Source organism: Pseudoliparis swirei, chromosome 11 (genome assembly GCF_029220125.1).
Source record: "Pseudoliparis swirei isolate HS2019 ecotype Mariana Trench chromosome 11, NWPU_hadal_v1, whole genome shotgun sequence".
NCBI lineage: Eukaryota > Metazoa > Chordata > Actinopteri > Perciformes > Liparidae > Pseudoliparis > Pseudoliparis swirei.
In genome coordinates, this window is record NC_079398.1 from 13,409,752 (window position 1) to 13,430,828 (window position 21,077).

The following is a 21,077-nucleotide window of genomic DNA, read 5'->3' on the forward strand; positions in this document are numbered from 1 at the left end:
TGTGCTGGTGGTGAAGGGTGCGAGGAAATGCAGCAGCGGTGGAGAGGAAGGGGGAGAGAAAAATGCCTCGCTTGGCTCCGATCAAAGCGGGCGGAGGAAGGCTGGCGTGTTTGTTCGCTTACGCCGGGTGACAGACAGTTGTGTGTGTGTGGGTAAATGTGTACCGGTCCGAGTGTTAATGAGCGTGTGCGTTGTGCCGTGGGGCTCATCCGTCAGCATTTCTCGGGGACCGTCGAGGACGTGGAGGAAAGGGCCTTGTGACTCGTAAAAAAAAGCAGCCCGCCGCTCGGAAGCAATATCAATTGCGAGGAGATCAGAGCACAACGCAGATTAACAAAGGGGGAGAAGAAACAACAACAAGAAAAGAAACAAAGTGTAACAAAGCAATGAAGGGAGTGGAGGAAAAGAAAGGACACAGGGAGGGAATGAAGGTGAGGATTATGAAGATTTATCCCGTCTCCCTTTTCCTCATGCAAGATGGAGAGAAGGCGGGCAAAGAGTGTGAAGGGGAAAAGTAGAGAAGGAGCTAGGGGGTAAAGAGAAAAGTGTATAGTTATATGTAGAGAGACAGAGTGGTCCTGGGGTGCGGGCGGCCAGTCTGGTGCTGGCTGGCGTCGGTGGGAGGCCCATTACTGTCAGGCTAATCTCGAAATAATTAATTGCAAAGTCGACGCTTTTAAAGAGTATTGTAATTGAATCCTAAATTAGGCTTGGGAAAGGGGACGCGTCCTGCTTTGCTGCAAGTGTGTTCCCATTCTCCAGTCATACACACACACACACACACACACACACAGACACACGCACGCACACCCACACACAACAGTGGGCCGTGCGTGCAGGCGGGCAGAAGGAGAGAGAAAAAGACAACAGACGAAGGAAATGCTAATGAAATGCATATTTGGGGAGAAAGGGACCATCTATAATTTATCCGTGCTCTTTGAATGTGAATGATTTGTGTGCACGCGCTGTGATTTATTTTTGTTGTGCTGAAGGATAATTCTGTCAGAGTAGGCTTTTATTCTTGTAAACAAATGTGGGGAAAAGAGCGGAATAAAAGTGGAGTAATAAAGTAAACAGAACGGTATGAATACATTTAGCTACCGGCATGAATCATTTGTGTAGGAGACGGAGGGCTTTGATGAAAGAGAGATGACGGATAGGAGAACTGGGATATGAGATTTTTGCATTGGAATCCCATTCACTATTTTCTGGTACTTGTTTTCATGTTTGATTTGTGATTCTTTCCCCTTGTGGATTAGCGTATCTGTTCCGTTCTCACATTCCCACAAGTAGGTAAAGCATAGCCTTCACTGACACATACACATGCCCAACATGCACCTTATAACCCCTTAAGTCCTCCAAGGCCCTTGTGCACTAGCCTCACACTGAGGCGCTGCTTAAAATGAGCAGCTCAATGTGCTTTCACTTACACACTCTGCTGCCCACATGGCTCCTCCTGAATGACCCCTGCAAAACTATAAGCAATAGAACTTTCTGGATCAAAGCTCCGGGAAAAGGGTCTGCCCTCCATAAACGTCGGCCCGCTCCATAACTCTGGCAGGAGCCCGGAAGAAAGATGGCACATGGTGCAAGGTCAGGGAGACAATAATGGAAACTAGGCAGTCAACAGATGCCTATGTAAGAGCTCAGAAGTGGAAATAAACGCAATAATAATGTGCAGGATAGTTTAGGCCTTACCTTTAAAATACCTTGTGCGTTTACTATCATTGTGATTGCAGTGCGTCCTCCATGTTAACTGCTTCAGGGCGTCAGATGGGCCGAATACACACTTATGCTGCTACTTACCTCCACCACACAAAATGTAACACTTTAAAGATTTTTTATATGTTTTTAGATTAGAATTATGATCAGTTACTTCTCCAAATATGTATCAGTAACTTTTTGAAATCCACATGAGCCACTCTTCACGTTGCCATAAATCCGATCCATCGCACACACAAAGGAATACATCTCTTTTAAAGCTGATTTGGTGGTTTTCTTCCTCCATAACAGTGAAGAACACGAGGAGCAAACGCCATGACATCATCATTATGACTGGTGTGGTAATAAGTGTGTGCCAAATTGCCTTCTAAGTGACCGGTTATATGACCGGTTACTGATTAGCAGTGTTGGATTTAGCAACATATAACGTACTGGGGCTATATTATATTACTTAGAGCTAAGTTCACCGCGAACAATGAGGGAACAACAACATCACCAAAGATATGATATTTCAGTTTTTCAATTTTTGCATAAATTTGCACAAATTTCTATTTTTCAGTTTTTTTCTGTCAAGATGGGGTGCTGAGTGTACATTAATAAGAAAAAAATTAACTTTTTTATTTTTTGGAAATGGCTGCAATGACACAAAGAGTCAACATTTTAAAGGGGTCTGAATACTTTCCGTACCCACTGTATATAAGAGGTGGACGTAGCCATCAAGTCGTCACCCATGGGTTGGTGGATGGCTGTTTTGAAGCCTCGAGTTAGGCGATTTCACAGTCGCCATCTTGGATTATGGCCATCGCCATCTTGGTTTTTTCCAGCCAAGCAACTGAAGTGACCTTATTTGGAGGAGGGATGTAGAGAAGCCGTATACGGCTCTGGTAGCGGCAGCGACATGCCGACCCCAGTCAGCCCGTCCTAATGCAGACTCTGCTTTATGGTCTAATTGACTCTAAAATGGATCATGATTTTACTAAATGAACATCAAGCGGAAACTAGCCATTGAAACCATACATGCATGTTTACAATATTTACTGAGGGAATAAATCAAGAAATAAGTAAAGACATTTTCTCATAGACTTTCATACAATCACATTTATTTTTGCAACCGGAGGAGCCGACCCCTGCTGGACAGTAGAGAGAATGCACGTTTTATTCTCCTCATTGGCTCACTCGGCGTAACTGGAGGTTGCCGCCTGTCGACAACATTATCCTCTCCTCAACATTATCCTCTCCTCAGCTGTCTCTCTGCTCCGCTCTGTGTGTGGAGAAGCTCTGCACTTGTCGAAATACAAGTGGCAAGGATATTGATGATCTTGTGAAATGTTGGCAGCATGAATATGGCGAAACATCTATATTATAAAAACCTGTTTTTTAACAAGGGAATTTGCTTAATTTGACAATGTGTGTGCGTGTACTAAATAGCTTTTGTATTTCCTGTTGTGCTACACCTCCACCAACACACAACCCGCTGCCACCATGTTGGCCCTTGCTGCTGTTCACCCCACTGCACTGCATGAGCTTCATTGTCATCTGTATTAACATCCTTGTCAGAAATGAAATACAATGACATTCTTTAGCTCTGGCACGATAATCTGGCGGCATCTGTATGAGAAATCAAACGATCCTCATGCTGTTTTCCAAATGTTTGAAACCTATTCAACTGCTATTTGGTCCAGATCTGACAGCTATAAACTTGGCTCAGAACATCCCATTTTCTCCTGGCTGACTGGGATGAATAACAGCAGAGCTGACAATATTGTGGTCTAGCTGAGCACAGCTGACTCTTCTGTGTCTGTGATCCCTCTATCAATAAGGAACACAGGCCTGTCAGAAGGCCTGCCAACTGTCTGGCTGTCCACGCAGCCTGCTCTCTACGCAACATCTGGACACAGATGGTACGCACTGATCACACACTCACACACACAAAATACTGATGCACATGTTTTCCTGATACTGGCAGACATTTGTAGACAAGTTGTGCATTTACAGTGGCTTAATACACGGATTTGTGTGTGTGTGTGTGTGTGTGTGTGTGCTCATACGTTCACACACAAACATGTTCATAACCACAAACATAGTTAACTCACTTATTGTTTTCAAAATCCGATGTACTTGCACACAGAGTGGTTCACATGAAAATTGCCGTGGACGTGATGCACACAGTAAATACACACACACAGACATATGCGCACCACAGAATCAGACACATGGTGAAATGGTGTGTGTTGCAGAAAAAGGATCTGTGGCTTCTCCTGGGAAATATGTGCATCCCTTCAATATGTCTGGCCTTTAATAAAAAACCTCGAGATAGAAGGTCGGTCAAAGTTCGATGTGTAAAACAACTCATGATCAGGGTTCTTCTTATACATGCCTACCGCTCTGCTCCGATTAAGTTACAGTGTCTGGTTGCAAAAAACGCTGAATTTGGTAGCAGATTAACTATAGTTTTATTTTATTTTATCATATAGTGAAAATATATGAGGCTTATCAAAAATATCGATCGTAAACAGAAATTAATGTCTAATTAATGCCCTTTAATAGCAGATATCACCTGACATTCTCAGTCATAGGTTGTTTATATCGTCTGGCACATTTAGTCCACCGTAAACATAGCTGCCCTGGGGCATAGCAATAATGGGAGGGAATGGTGGAGTTAAGTGTGAGTCAGAAGTGTGTATGTGCAGCCCGGCTCCCACCGGCTCTCTCATTGATCGACCCAGCTCCCCCACCTCACGTTCCCAGCCAGCTTCGGTGATTGATTCCCAGGGCCCTGGAGATGGGAGGCCTTGCCTGGGCTCACAGAGCCTGGGGTCTCCCAAAGGGTGACCTGGAGGGGCTGCAGGGGGGGAGGGACAGCAATTTCCAGGGCCCCTAACCCAGGTCAAGGAGCCCATTTCTAGTGAAGCCTTCACAGCGGTGTGTAAGAGTGGAGGCTCACATTCATTACATGAGCAAATGAAGGCCACGTCTGCTGCTGCTGCTGCTAGATTGAGGTGTGTGATGGCGGAGTGTGTGTTTGAGTGTATGAATGCAAGAGGTGAAGAGATATTGGTGCGTAGGGTTTATGGGGGAGCAATCACTACCGTAACATGCTATATACAAGCTGTCAACACACACACACACACACACACACAGTTCTATTACCGCTGAAAACTGGAATACATTTTCTGGTTCCACTTACAATGTTCAAGCCGGCAACCTGCTGTGTCCCCGTTCACACTGAACTTCACCGCGCATCAACAAGCCCCTCTCCGCGTCACTCTACAGCGGTGCAGTGAAAATAAGTAAAGCGGAGGTAGAGAAAAAAAAAATGTATATGAAAATCAATTTCTTTTCTAATTAACTTGGTAAATTTCCCGCTGAGCTATCAGACGTCGGGGCCCGGTGTGTCGTGCCGAGTCCCATAATGAAATCAATTTGCTTTAAATTGTTTCAGGTGACTTTTAATGAGTATCTAATATCCGCCTGAGGAAGGAAGGTCAGGATATCTGTTTGTTATTTGTGTTTTTGTTTTTTAAGTGATGGATCACCCGCAGGTGAAACGCGTATGGTTTCACCCTGGAGGACTGGGTAGCGCTCCAAAAACAAACAGCCTGAATGTAAATCCTTGTTTTTGGGTGGGGAGCCTCTTTAACTGCACCACAGGGATGACCTAGTTTGAAACAGTATTTTTAATATTTATTAATTCCTTGATAAAAGACGAAAGAACAACCGGAATACTACACCTGTGTTTCAGGATCGCCAAAACAAAGTCATGGAGGAAAAATGCTAAATAACAGGGACGGGTTCTTTTATTGCGTTAGCTGAAGCTTTCGCATTCATAATTTACTCTGCTCCCTCTCCCTCAATGGCCAGCCTCCCAGCCTGAGGAGCTCGTTAAGCTTTGCCTTACAGGGAAGACTAATGGATGGTAGAGAAAGCCCCCTCAGGACCCTTTAGCATCGTTTCTGTTGGTCTGTTCGCTTAGTATTCACTTATGTATTTTCACCCTACTCTGAGCACAATATCATGAATAACCATTGCGAATTCATAAACACACTTGGCGATACGGGACCTCATTCATAATTATCCAAGCTGCAGAAACGCAGTTCCTCTCCAATACCATTCCATTAGCGAAGGTGGTGATTTCCTTGAATAAGGGGGAAATCTAGCCTGGATATTTAATAACAGCGTTTTGGCTCAGCGCCGGGGAACGTGGGAAGCAAAAGGGCAGCGCATTTACTCCGATGGCCCGTTCCCTCTCTTTGGGGCAGATGGAGTTATTGTTATTTTCCCTCCCTCCTGCCCTCTTTTTCCGCCTCTTTCATTTGGTTGTGTAATAGCACCTCTCCGTGGAAGTTAGAGAGGAGAGGATTCCTCTCGTTCCACTAGATGCAATGGGGTGTTTCAGGGCCCCTCCACTGTCCCAGGGTCACGGCAGGCAGCAAACACACGAGACAAAAAGAAAGACTGGTAAGGCTCGCCCTCACATCAGAACCCTCTGATCTGACCCTCTCTATGAGAATAGGCAAGCAGGTGCCATCCCAATTTCCCGAAAGCATTTATTTTGCATTGGTTTCAAAGTAATAGTACGACCACGCGATCTTACCTCGAGGCCTTTCACGTGACGCTCTACCCAGCGACAAACTGTTTCAAGGGGAAACGCCGCTGATGTGAAACAAAGTGTGTCAGATGATTTAATGCTCAGCACATGAAGACATAACTCTGAATGTGTTAGAAGGGAAAGAATGCAAATTTTTTGTTCCCTGAACAGACTTGAATCCCACTTCTTCTCCATCGACAAATTGTGCATGTTCTATATTTATTTTGTTTTACTGTAGTGGAAATCGTAAAAGAAAATCCAGTCTTGGAAAACTGCTTCCTGGCACGAGGTTTGACTGGCAAATTTGAGGTCTGTGTTCTTCCACACGTGTTTCCTCCGCTGTATGTTGGCGATTGCATTTAGTTTGTTATCGTTCTCTAATGGCGTGTCGCAGCATGTCAGCCGCATCTCGTTTTCCCTTTTTTTCCCTCCCTCTTCTCTCCGTCCCTGCCGCATCTTTAGCTCTCAGTCTTGGCGAGGGAAAAGCTCTGACGACCCCGCGACCCCAATCTCACTTGAGACAGATGAAGCAGCCTCTCTCCTCCGCCTTTACCCTCCTCCCTCCTCTCTTCTCCCTCCTCTCTCCTCCTCCATCCCTCTCCTCCCCTCACTTAATGACGTCTTTGTGCCGGCCGTGACGAACCGAACGCTCGGGAACTTTTCCTCATGCACACGAGAGGGGGTTGGAAGGGGTGTGTGTCTGTGTTTCTGAGCACCCTGACGTGTGTGTGTGTGTGTGTGTGTGTGATGTAAATAATGGTGTCAAACGCAGAGGGCACACCGATCAACGGGCTTCGAGGAGGACGCCGGAGAGTGAGCAATTATGTGCATTGCGCCAGACACAAAAGCCCGCTGGCCGGCCGCATAACAACAACCTCTTATCTGTCTGCCTTTCCTTCTCAACCCCGTCTCCCTTACCCTCTGATAATATTCATGAGTCTCTTTGCTAGCCAGCCTTCATGCCAAGCTGCCCGTGCCATCCGGGCATAGTGGGCTGAGGAAAGGCAATTTGGCTCCGCCCAGCTCCCAGCGGACCAGCGCTGGTCTTCACGTCGTCATTCATCACGAGACTTTTGACTAACAAGGCGTGCGTGCTGAGACGGAGGGTGAGACTGTGTTCCAAGACATAATTCACTGAATTTGGTCGTCTTAGCGATGCAGCGTTCACATGGGAACGCCACTGTGCGCACAGCTCGGCTTCACCACACACTTACACAATAAGTTCTGTTTTCAGGATGGGGGGGTAACTCGATAGGAAAGACCTGTCAAGGCGAAGTGCTGTGTGTTGTCAGCATTTAGTGTTGAGTTAACTTGCTTTGAATCCCGTCAGTGGAATGAAGTGATGGACCGATACTAAAGAGTGATCTATTCCTCACGGAGGCCAGGGAGGGAGGAGTTAACAGCGCGCTGCTCCTCTGCTCTCTGCTTGATGACATCAGTATTGTCTCTGCATCCATGAAATTAATTTTTCTAATCTTAGTCAGCAGGAGCGGGGGAATTTGCACACATTAATATGGAACTCGATCTGTACTCGCCCACTGCTGCAGTCTCTCTTCTCCTCTCTCCCCCTCTCTCCGCCTCTTTCTCTCTCCGCCTCTCCCATCTTTTAGCTTTCTATTCTTTCCGCTGCTTGCAACAGCAGGCCCAGATGCAGAGGAGGTTTCAAGCCTGACGCTTTGTTCGAGGGGCCGAGGCATCGGCGGGCCCCGTAGTGTAATAGGAATGGGAGAGTGCTCTGCTGCGTGGTATAAATAAAACACATAAAAGACGAGGCTGATTGTCCCAGCAGACCACCCGGCTCCGGCTGCAGCATGTCGGTTCTCCGGGGACGGACCGACGCGGCACCGAGCATAAAGAGGATCCGTTGACAATAATTATCCTTATTTGTTTTTCCCTCGCAAATACACACGAGCGAAAAAGGGTTTCATTGCACAGGTATAAAAGGAGGCAATCCGCATTAGTCCTTCCAAGAAAAAGATAATCAATACCAAAAGGGCATCTCGGGGCTAATTTTCAAACACAATCAGGTTTGATGTGTTTCTCTATGGTTGTATGCAGAACCATTTTCACATGGCACTAATTTGCGCCAGTGCCAAATAAGTTTTTATAATATAATACGTGGAAGATATAATTCCTTCTATTTTTGTACATATTTTTCAGACTAAAAACTTTGAGTATCTACGAGGAGCTTTAGAGCCCCAGTACTCACCGGAGCTGCGTTGGCTTGACATGTCTTTTTTTAGGAACTGTTGCCTATCCAACAGGAAAAGTATGTTGTGCTCGACAGCATTAAACCACCGGGTGATTAAACGGATCATAATAGTTCACTGAACTGCTCTTCCGAGGTTGAAACTATTTCTGAAGCAGCCGCCGCTCAATAAAGCAGCTTGTAGGAACATTTGTTATTACAGTGCTGGTTGTATGAAGAGCACCACTAAAATCCTCTGGGAGGAAAAAAACTGCATTTGAGTGGAAATACTGAAGGCTGGTATGTAGCAACACTGGTCTCACTGTATTGTTACGACACCTGCTAAGTGGGCGAGGCTGTGTGTGCGCCACTGTTTCCTCTGTGTGTTGTAAATAAATGGAATGAAGGGCTGATGCAGACAGGTGATGATTTGGTCATCTGGTGTGAAGGACAAGGGTAGCAAGGGTAGCATTGTGTGTGTGTGTGTGTGTGTGTGTGTGTGTGTGTGTGTGCGTCATTCACCACGGCTGATGAATCAGAAGATTTTTAAAAAGAATTCCCGCATCCAAAATGCAATTGAAATAATAACCATTTCCCAATTTTGTTTTATGTTTGTTTGATCCCAGTGTGGGTCTCATAATCCACATATCCAAGCTTATTGTGTTGAGCATTTTGTCTCTTTCTGATTAACAACTTAGCACATTAAAGCGAGAAGAAATACAATCATTTTTGCAACATAAATTTTTTGTCGATCAAGCTCAGAAAAGCAATTTAGCAGGTTTCACCCCACAGTAATTTCACCCATGTTCTGTTTTAATGGCTTTGGGTTTTTTTTTTTAAATAAAGGAAAAAAACTCCTGAAAGTCAGAGCGCTAGAGAGGAGTTCATAAATTGAATTTTAAATTTAGCAGTTGAATTACTATTGTCTCGCATGCCTCCCCCCCCCCTCCTCCATTGAATGGCATACCCAGATGAATAAAAGTGAAAAAACACATTTGAAGAAAATAGAAGAAAAAAAACAATTTCCTCGTATTCCCCCTAGTTTTTTATCTGCTGTGCCTTCTGGCGCAAACACGATTCACTACGTGTCATATTCATAATTTTTTTCCTAACGACAGCCATTTCTCTGAGGGTAGAGGAAGAAATAAAATCTTTCAATTTGTCAAGAAATGTTGTCTTTTTTTTATGGATGGTGTGAGGGAAATAGTGGGCATATCTCTAGGAAAAGGCTGCAGTGGGCTGAAATCTCATTTAGTGGATGGAACTTGTCACGAGAGCAGATAGGAGGCTCCACTTGGGGAGGCGGAGAATACTCATGTTTCTTGCCTCAGTGGACAGGTGTGGATATTGCCATGTGTGGAAGATGTATTAGATAGCGCTCTATCATTTTATTGTGGCTGTTTTATTTAAGAATGTCCCACAAGAGATCAACAGTGAGAGCCAGAGCAGGATTCTGCTAATACACCTTTCTGTGCATGTGTGTGTGTGTGTGTGTGTGTGTGTGTGTGTAGTTAATCGAGCATCCACTTCCCCGCTCCCAAAACTCTGAAGTTGTTTTCTGTGACCAATGCCTTCCTAAAGGGCAGCAGTTATGGTTTTTTCTGTAAGCGTGTGTTTAACACTTGGCAGCCATGTGAGGGGATTTACTTGTGCCGCGCTCAACATTTTTGGCAAACGGAGGACCTCTTGAGATGGATTGGGGAACTGGATAGAGCTGTGGGGGGGGGGGGGGGGGGGGTGTTCTGAGTGTACCAGCATTTCACAGGTCATGTGTTGCTCTCCGCTCTGGAGGAAACACTGTTATTGCTACGTTGGAAGCGTATAAGTCAGTTTAAAAGGATTCTCCTAAACAAATGTCTCCCCTGATCTTCAGTTGGTTTAGTATAACTTCAGCTCTTAATCGTCTTGCTGAGCGATAAGGAGCCAAGACAAACAATGAGGTGATTCAGGATTATTTCCTCAGAAGAAAAACAATCCAAGAAGGAACACATTTTGCTTCTTGAACTTGAAGTATTTCAAAAACTCCAAATTATTTTTCTCTCCAAAAACATTTTTTAAATGTGTTTTCACAGCACAATGGCTCATCACTTTAATTATTCCCTAATGTGCTTAACTCTAGTGCTGGCAATCATTTTGTCAGATGAGGTGTCAGTTCTGTGAGAAGGTTACTTTGTTCATTTTAGATCAACCGCTGCACTCTGACTTTGGCTTCGTTGGGAAGGCTTTACTCATCGGAAGTTTCACACATGAAGGAGGGCAAAGTACGTAAGCTGGACTCCAAACATTAACACAAATGTAGCAAAAAGAGTGTGTGGACCTTTGTGGGGTAACCCCCTCTCCTCTCTCACACACCCACAAACCTCCATGCTGTGAAACAACTTTTAGAGAGCGTAGAGCACCTCTCTCTCTCTCTCTCCGGCTTTCTTTCTCTATCTCTCTCCAAACTATAAAACACTTTCTCTTTCTCCTCTGCACTCTGTGAAATAGTCCAATGTACTCCACGCACATGCCTCAGTCGACAAAACCACTTTAAAGCTAGAGCGCCGTTACCGTCCGCACGTAACCTGCTGAATAAAGTGCCGCCATCCCCTGACATGTCTTCTTGATATTAGCCCGGCGATATGAGGCAACAGCAATTTCTCCTCCACGCTACGACGAGGTGATATTGAGTTGGGAAGAGGAGAGGGAACTAAGGAGGGTGGTGGTGGTGGAGGGGGAGGAGAAGAGGAGGAGGAGGAGGAGGGGGGAGTTATTTAGAGATGAGATAGAAGTGAACGTATGTGTGTGTGTGTAAGAAACAGTAGGAACAAAATGTCATAAATCACACATGATCCTGCATGGCGGAGACAAAAGGGAGAAGGCATGAGAGGAAAGAGAGGAGAAGTGCACATTATCTGCCCAGCAGACAGACAAACACGGCGCTACGGGTGACGGATTAGCATTAGCCCGGCGCACTGTACCGGAATGTTGAAATGGCTCACGGAGACCCCAACGACCTCCTAGAAGACTCTGAAACACTTACAATGGAATACGTCGCCCCTGACACCCTCTCTTTCTTCTCTTTCGTTTTGTTTCATCTGTTTAAGAGGCTCGCTCCCAAGGTGTATCTTCGGAGAGCAGGTACTTTGACCGCTTCCCTGCCCCCGAATTCCCTCCTGGGACTCAAACTTGCAAACTTGATATGCCTCGACACAATTGTAACGCGATGTTTGAATCCCTGCCAGATTCACACCCCTCGCCACTTCTCTCATTTGAATTCGGAAGAGCATGAACTCAAATGTAGTTCTCGGTGTTTCTGCCACTTTATTTCGTTTCGGTCGGCAACGACATGAAAACAAGCCGGTGAGTGAGGGCGCGCTGTACGGCGATTACTGGCACTGCTGGGCTGTGGTTGTGGGAACTAGGCCAAATCGCTTTCATTGCTATTGCTTCTCATCACTTTAAACAACATTTACAACACTTTCAAAACCCTTTCAGACATTAGAACAAAGAGACAAGCTTTAGGTTTTAATTAAATCATTATATGTTGGCCATCCTCCAGCAAAGTTTGCTCTGGATAGCTATGCAATAAGCATCATTGCTGACTTAATTCCAGTTGTAGTTCTTTTATGACCTGTAGACATTAATTTAAGGCTTCCACTTGCTCTGCAATTACAAGATGAATCAAAGGCGGATGTGGGTTGGAGTGTCTGCACTAAGTGGACTTCCTTTCAACTTGGCATGCGCTGGATGAATTAATTTTAATGACTCAGCCAATCCCATCACCGTGGAGAATGAGTGTAAGGGAGTAGCCAAGGAAGAAATGCCGATGACGTAACACGAGTCCTTCCTGTTCCCCTCTGCAGGTGTCCTCCATGGACTTCATGGCTATGAAGCGCTCGCAGCTCTACAGCATGGCCAACAACCCGTACTCCTCTCCACAGCAGCCGGGAGGAGGCGGGCCTTACCCTCCGAGCCAGCCATACACATCACCTCCTCCGCACAGATATCCAATGAGCATGCAAGGGAGGGGCCAAATGGGCATGCAAGGGATGCAGTATCCTCAACAGCAGGTATGTCAACACACCAAAACGCTACATTTCTCTGCGTGTAGTCAGCTCCCTCAGCTCGGCACTGCCCATCCAGATCCTGGAGCCGGTATTATAAGCCGACTTACTGGATGTGGGGCATGGGGAACATTCTCCTACTGGTTTCCCCCGAAGGCTTGGCATGTTCAATTTGAGAAGCAGCCTAAAATACCAGGCAGAACATCTCACACCCTGGCATGTGGTGGTGTCACTCCGTTCCCCATTAAACTCCCACTGGAGCGAGATGGGTTTGACGCTGTGTGCGTGTGGTGTGTGTGTGTGTGTGTGTGTGTGTAAGCATGGTCATTCTTCATGCTGGTTTGACGGAGCGCTTGTATGCTTGATTATGTATTTCTATACGCTGTGTGTGTGTGTGTGTGTGTGTGTGTGTGTGTGTGTGTGTGTGTGTGTGTGTGTGTGTGTGTGTGTGTGTGTGTGTGTGTGTGTGTGTGTGTGTGTGTGTGTGTGTGTGTGTGTGTGTGTGTGTGTGTGTGTGTGTGTGTGGGCATGCTCGTTTGATTTTTCTGTGTACGTCTCTTTAATTGTGTGTCTGTGTGCGTGGTGGAATGCTCTCTGTGTCGTAAATATAGACGCAGCACAGCCGACCCACGTCACGGTGTGTCTGTGCGGCGCTGTAGACAATAGTGCTTCTGTCGGCTTTATTGAGTCCCAAATTCGGACTGGAAGTGTGTATGTATGTGTGTGTGTTGGAAGGAAAAATACAGACACAATATTTGTGTGTGTTACTCTGTGTACGAAATGTACGTGTTTGTGTGGATCATGATACGGGCGTCCCACATTTCTGGCAGAAAGCAAACTTCTTCCGTGTGTTTGTGTTTCTAGTTCCCTCCGTATAGTTCGTAGGGAAGCAGCACGACTGAGGACCACAGCCAGAGGAGGAGGGAGCGGGGAGGGGGGCGGGGTCCCCTGCTGTCACTGCCTGCTATATTTAGTGAGTCTGGTCTGTTGACTGACACTTGGACATTTCGGGTGGGGCGAGCTTCTTCACACATAGAGAGAGAGAGAGAGGAGAGACAGATGGACTGATAACAGATGGACTTCAGATTGAAAGTATGTGCATGAGGTCGCATGAGGGTGAGGTGTGTTATACTCAGATAAACCTTCGCCTACAATTTACACATATACAGTGAATATTTCTGTTTTGTATTTTAAAGAAATCCCAATGTGGAGATAGGAAGAAAAAAAAGAAGGTTTCCTGAGAGGTGCACAACGAATAAAAGGAATGCTACACTGATTTTACAAATGAAGATTAATTATCTCAGGGAATACAACATTATACATATAATGTGTTTTGTGGCTTTGGAAGAGCTTTGTGACATTTTATTAATGTAATCATTTTAATGTGGGTTTTTACTACTGCAGCTATGTGTATTTATCCTAATAACAATTATAATAATTATAATAATAATAATAATAATGATGATAATGATAGTAATAATAAAAATACAAATAATTGTATATAGTTAAATATATATAGTTTAATTTATTATTACATTTTGGTCTTTAATGTACAATAAATAAATAAATAGTCAAATGAATAGCTTAAAAGGCTCCAATACCCCAATGAGTAATGGCTAAAAAGGTGTAGGTGGAAGCTGAACTTATTATTCCCACCCTCATCATAATATAAGAGGAATTGCATTATTGCCGGACAGTTCAGTGTCTTGCTCAACAACTAGTTTCCTCCATTATGTTTTTGGTGATATTGTGCTCTGCAGTGCTAACAGGGAGACTTCATTACCCAAGCTGCAAGGTCTAAACCCAATATGACGCCTCTTGATGATGTCAGCGCGCTCCCAAAACAAGCATTATTGAAAATGCGGTGAAGACAGGCTGTGCATGGAGAGCAATGCCGACACCAAATGACGTACAGTCAGTAACACGCACACAAATACATCCCCGCTCCTGCTTTGTGATTCAATTCAATTCAATTCAGTTTATTTGTATAGCCCAATTTCACAAATTACAAATTTGTCTCGGAGTGCTTTACAATCTGTACACATAGACATCCCTGCCCCAAAACCTCACATCGGACCAGGAAAAACTCCCAAATAACCCTTCAGGGGAAAAAAGGAAGAAACCTGGAGGAGAGCAACAGAGGAGGATCCCTCTCCTAGGATGGACAGATGCAATAGATGTAATGTGTACAGAAGGACAAAATACATTCAATGAATATGACAGAGTGTATGAATAGTTCATAGTAGGCATATTCCACGATGGAGACCTCCACGATCCATCAGGCAGATGGCGGTGGGGAGGAGGGAGTCTCAACAGGACAGTGGCATAGTCATGAGCAGGAATTCAGACGATCCATCAGGCAGATACTCATAGGGTCCGATGACCCCATGAGACGTAAAGTCAAAAGGACTTCCGGGAGAAAGCAGAGTTAGTAACGTGTGATTGAGAGATGAAAATTCATCCAAAAGAGGAGATAGGTACTCAGTGCATCCTCTATAAGCCTATAGCAGCATATCAAGGCTGGACCAGGGCAAACCTGATTCAGCCCTAACTATAAGCTCTGTCAAAGAGGAAGGTCTTAAGTCTACTCTTGAACGAGGTGACTGTGTCTGCCTCCCGGACTGAAAATGGAAGCTGGTTCCATAAAGATAACTAAAGGCTCTGGCTCCCATTCTACTTTTAAGACTCTACAAGCTCCTTAAGATATGATGGAGCATCACCAATCAAGGCTTTGTAGGTTAAGAGAAGAATTTTAAAGTGATTCTTGATTTTAGCAGCTAGTGCAGGAGTGATGTGATCTCTTTTCTTAGTTTTAGTGAGAACACGAGCTGCAGCATTCTGGATCAACTGGAGGGACCTAAGAGATTTATTAGAGCAGCCTGCTAATAAGGAGGTGCAGTAATCCAGTCTTTTTCTGCATCTTTTGAGACAAGATGTGCCTGATTTTTGAAATATTACGTAGATGAAAGAATGCAGTCCTTGAGGGAGTTAAAGGACAAGTCCCGATCAAAGATAACGCCAAGATTCTTTACAGTGGTGTTGGATGCATCACCAGATAATTGATCTCTGAGGTGCTCAGGGCCGATTAAAATTACTTCGTTTTGTCTGAGTTTAACATCAAGAAGTTGCAGGTCATCCATGTTTTTATGTCTTTAAGACATGCTTGAATTTTACAGAGTTGGTTGCTCTCCTCTGGTTTTATCGATAAATATAGTTGAGTGTCATCTGAAATTGGTCCAAGCACAGAACCTTGTGGAACTAATACAAACTGAGATCGATCTGATAAATAGGATTTAAACCAAATTAGTGCTCCAGTCTCTGTAACAGGATGTCATGGTCAATGGTGTAAGACCAGGACAGAGAGTGCTGTGGTGTTTTCTAAATCCTGATTGAAATTTCTCAAATAAACTATTATGATGTCCACTTTCTCAAGGATCTTGGAGAGGAAGGGAGGTTAGAGATCGGTCTGTAGTTAGCCAATACCTCTGGATAGGTTTAATAACAGCCACCTTGAAGGGTGGCCTGTTAGCAGAGACACATTGATAATATCTAATGGATGGGGTCCAAGAGACAGGTTGAAAATAATTGGTCACGGTTGATAGGAGAAAATCCTCAAATATACACCAGGGCATACAGCGGTTTCATTCCACTTGAGGACAGATTGGCACTGGTTATGGGCAAGAGATTATTAATCTTGTCCTAATAGTTACAATCTTTTCATTAAAGAAGTTCATAAAGTCATTACCACTAAGGTTTATAGGAATGCTCGGCTCCACAGAGCTGTGACTCTCTGTCAGCCTGGCTACAGTGCTGAAGAGAAACCTGGGGTTGTTTTTATTTTTTTCTATTATTGATGAGTAATAGGCTGCTCTGGCATTACGGAGGGCCTTCTTATATGTTTTAAGACTATCTCGCCAAACTAAGCGGGATTCTTGGTCTGAGGGTTATACCAGGGAGCAAACCTCCTCTTCCTCACTGATGAAATCCTCGGGCGTATTGCGTAGCCCGAACGAAGCGCTATAGAAGGTAATTAGTTCAAATAGAATTAGTTGTTCACTCTGGCTATATAGCCATGGGAAATGTGCTTCTAAAGTTTCTAATTATCTGGCTCTGGCTTTAAAAGCAGCACCACCGCATTGCCTATCTGCAGCCGGTGAAATCTAGCTCACAGTAATGAGTTTGGAGGAGGAGGTTTAATTCCACACTCTCACATGAGCGTAATGAGCCTCACCTCCTGAAAAGCGGTCAGGGGTCTGATCAGGGAGGAGCGGGGAGGGCGAAGCATTAAAGCCCCAGATGTCTACCGCAAAATCTACCGTACATCAAGTCTTTGTTCCTATTTATTACATATCAAAAGATGCACCAAATGCAGTTAAGATGGACATGATTGCGGCTGTGTTTGGAGGAGGGTAAATCAGCCTCCCCGCCCTCCATCTTAACCTCAGATGTTATAAAACTGCCCCAGGATCAGCTTCAACGATCACTCTCGCCGTCTTGACTGCGGCTGCATCAGCTCGGGGGATTGTGGGTGATGTAAGACGCGGCACACACAGTCCCCCATGATGCATTGCGCTTCAGGGCTGAGACCTCAGCTTGTCACAGCCAAGCATGCTGGGATGTTGCCAAGCAACGTGACGTTAACAAAGATATTTGTGTACGTCTATCTCTGTGATTTCCCCAGGACGGAGTGCCTGTGTGTTAGTGTGTGTGTGTGTGGGGGGGGGGGGTTTAGCAGAGGAACAAAAGGTTCTCTTTGACGGCCATTATTATGATTACATTCTGCCAGAATTAAGCCCCACTCGTATTAAATAGGAACTCCACAGCAATACATATATCACATCCAGTGCAGGTATTAAATATACGATCTGTAGGGGCTAACCTCCGTCCGAAAAATGCAGAGCTCCCCTTTGGTTTGGGGGAGAAGACGGCGACCACAAAACCCAATGCCCCCCTTTAGGAAGCCAGGGACCTGTGTTACTATTGCCGTGAAATAAAAGCATAAAATATCCCAAAAACTAAAATAAAAACAGCAAATATTTGAAAATAAATCCAAGAGCAACATCTATATCCTGAATGTGTGTTTCCATTACTTTAGAAAATCCACAGAGCTTTTTGTAAACAGTGTTTATTGGTAGTATTTACCACTGAAAGAATAGTTCCTATGAAAATTGTTGATAGTAGGGTTGGTGGATTATCCAGAGCAACAGGGACAACACATCGTTTGAAGCTTTGAGCGTCACAAACCACATTCATTTCACCACCATTGTTTTGGGATGGGGTCGGAAATCTCTGAGATGACGGATGTCTGAAAGGCAAAAACAAATACATTGAATGATTTTCTTGAGTGTGTGTGTGTGTGTGTGTGTGCCTGAACACACTCTGACATACTAATAACCAGAAGGAGTATAACTTGATGGATAGCTGGATTCTTTTGAGCTGAACAATGTTTTGGATTTATGTGGCATTTGTGCACCCACAAATCATGTCAACTCAGCTATTTATTATTCTTTCTATATATTTGCACCTTAGAATATACAGCGATGTAAAAGATGTCATATTCTTGACATTTACATACGTAAACACACTCACGCCTACATGCCGTGTTGACGCATTCACATCGGCAAAAATAAAATAAAAAAAGTGTTTGCAGGCGAGAAAGGAAGCTAACAGCTGACACAAAGACCTCTAGTTCATAGAAACACTTTGACTGAGCTGTTTCATCTGGTTGTTTACAGCGGTGGAGTTATCGGCGTACGGTACTCATTGTGTGTGTGTAACCCGGCGGCTGTTTGTGACCCTTCAGTCCAGATTGAGTCATTGTTTCTCGGGGACCTTGTTTACCTGTTGAGGCCCTCCAGCTCGATGTCTCTGCCTCTTCAGTCACATGCGGCGCATGCCTGCACTGACAGTGTACCGACGCACACGCTGACGTGATCGCACTCTGTGAAACATTCTTATAGCAGGTCCTCTCCTCAAGGCTTTCTGTATTTCATCCAGCAATAGGAGGCAAGTGCAGACACAACCGTACAGCTACAAGCCTCCAGCGGAGACGTCCAGGAACTTGTGTTCGGTTTAGTTGGCGTCACAAAGGATATGAAAGATAGAGCGTACACGACTGTGTGTGTGTGTGTGTGTGTGTGTGTGTGTGTGTGGAGCCAGGACAAACATATCAGTAGGGGGAGAGAAAAAAAGGAGACGAAGAACAGGAAGTAGAAGAGGAAGGCGGGTGCCTTGGGGATGACAGGCCACACAAGAAAAAGCGTCTGTTTGGGAAGTGGAATGAAGTTGAAATTTAAATAATATAAAAAGAAGAAGAAAAATAAAAATAAAAAAAAGCTCAGCCAATTCTTAGCGTAATTTCCTGTGATTTTAAAGTTGGCAGTCGTAGAGGAAACGGAATTTGAAGGAAACATTCGTGTTTGATGTGAAAAGAGGGGAGGGGTGAAGGAGTGGGAGAAAAGAGCGGGAGGAAAACAAAAGGGTGGGGGGGGGGGGGCTTCAAAGACTCAAGCAGAAACCATTTCCAGTGTTGGCTGTTTGTTCCTTACACACCGGGCCAACTTAATAGAAGCCAAGCATTTTAAGTCAAGTGGAAATGTGGCGGACCTGCCGCCTGTTCAGTCCTCACAGACCACAACACTCCTCCACGAGCCGGCTGTCCTTCACGGTCACACTCTTTCTCTTTCTGAAGATCATGTTTCAGGAATCGTCAGGATTCAGTAATGATCAGCAGGCAAAAAACAAAAGATGAAAGTGCAGAAATTTTATACATCTGTATTGCTTAAAATGCCTTTATTACATTAAGCTGGGCAAGCTCGGTGCATTCCTAAATAATGAGCAACGTTTTTAAGATGGTTCTTCTTTGTTTTTATTCACTTAATTTGCCATAAAACATCGTTTACAGTGGTTCTCAAAAACAGCTGCAACCATTCAATTAAATCAGCTTGTGTCATGCGTGTAAACTATGTGTTGAATTGTTTTTTGTAAATAGCTTAGACGCTCAATGAATCTTTTATTTCAATTCAATTGGATTTTAATCATGCTAACTTTGATTATATTTGTTTTGTGGTATTGTAACAACGTACTTTTCACAGAAGACATCTGAACACGTGTCAATATTAAAATGAATGATGGCTGAATTCCAATCCTGGTATTGTGCATACTGGCTCACGGTCACTGTTGGCGCTTTCATTTATGTTTTTAGTGCCACATGTTTTCCTCCTTTGATATGTCAGAACGTGTGCCGTGAAACAGGCCGAGGACACAGGAAAGAGAAGCAGCGAAATGGAACTCAGCCACTTTATTTTTTGTTATTTACACCTGTGACTTTCTTACTGTGACAAAATGTCTCATGAAAAAGACTTATTGATCGAAAGGCCGTTTGATACTAAAGAACAATAACAAGAGACAACAGGTAGGTAGGTTTGTAAATATTTGACTAAATCGCACCTGAATTATTACCAGTTGAGAAACACAGGCGCTGATAATTAAAACTTAATTTGTCAGCATTACTCGGGCCAGAAAATAGTGATTGGACTTTCACAATTTCCATTTAAATAAAAAGCTGTAAAAATCCTTGTCCGTCCAAACATCTTGTAGACGATCGACTTTGGAGAGTTAGATGGGTAATTTACGACATCGATTGAGCACGGTGGATTGGGGGTTGGGGGGTTCCTCAACAGAGCGAGGGCCACTTGGAAGCACTTAGGGGCCCCGGGTGCTGGGGTTGTCTCTGGGGTTAATGCAGCCAGCGCTGCTTGCTCTGACGGATGGCTGGGAAACCCCAATAAATCAGCCCCTCTGCCAGGAAAGATGGAGGGAGAGGAAGGGTGGGGGTACAAAGGGGACCACGACAGACTCCTCACGCCCCCTCCCTTTTGGAAAGGCTCTAGAAACACTGGAGGCTCCTTCCCAGTATACAGTACACATGTCTGCCATGCAGATACACACCAACACACACTTTCTGGGCATTTTCACCTGAGTGAGAGAGAAGGGAGGGGGGGGGGGCGGGGGTTAAAGGAGGACAACGATATGGAAAGGCTGATTAATTAAGGGTTCCTCTCTGGCTATAGAATAGATGAAGTTTCAGGATCAATTAATTAGCAAGCTAGCCTACGCACGTCAATGGCTCTAATAGCCTGCTCTCATTTGTAACTTTTATTACCCTGCTGCTGTGGAGTGGCTCTCAGCCAATCAGACGCCACGTGGAGACAATGCTTTGTGGCCATTAACTGGAAAGGGGGGAGAAAACCCCTCCCCTATCACAGACCAGTTGAAGCAAAACTATCAATTATCTCAATGTAAAGCACGCTCGATCTAACATCAAGGAAGATGGCAAAACACCGAATGGGACCCGGGGATGTAAGCCATTAGTGAAATTAAACCCAGCTGTCAGTATTTTCTGTTGCGTTGGTTGAATGGGCTGCAAACCCCATCAGTGTGCGCGCCGAGCAGGTGAAGTGACGGCAGAATTTAATATGATTCGGTGTTTGAATGCAGGCAATCGTTGTGAAACGTCACAAATGGAGTGTTT

The 21,077-nt window shown here is 44.6% G+C and overlaps 1 protein-coding gene across 2 annotated transcripts in view; it reads left to right on the top strand.

Moving 5' to 3' along the window:
- arid1b (AT rich interactive domain 1B (SWI1-like)) overlaps window positions 1-21,077 on the top strand; it is a 160,463-nt gene that overhangs the window by 10,556 nt on the left and 128,830 nt on the right. For both annotated transcript variants that reach the window (XM_056427057.1, XM_056427058.1), the window contains exon 2: window positions 12,344-12,550. In XM_056427057.1, the coding sequence (XP_056283032.1) occupies window positions 12,344-12,550 (207 nt within the window). The remainder of the gene's footprint in view (window positions 1-12,343; window positions 12,551-21,077) is intronic.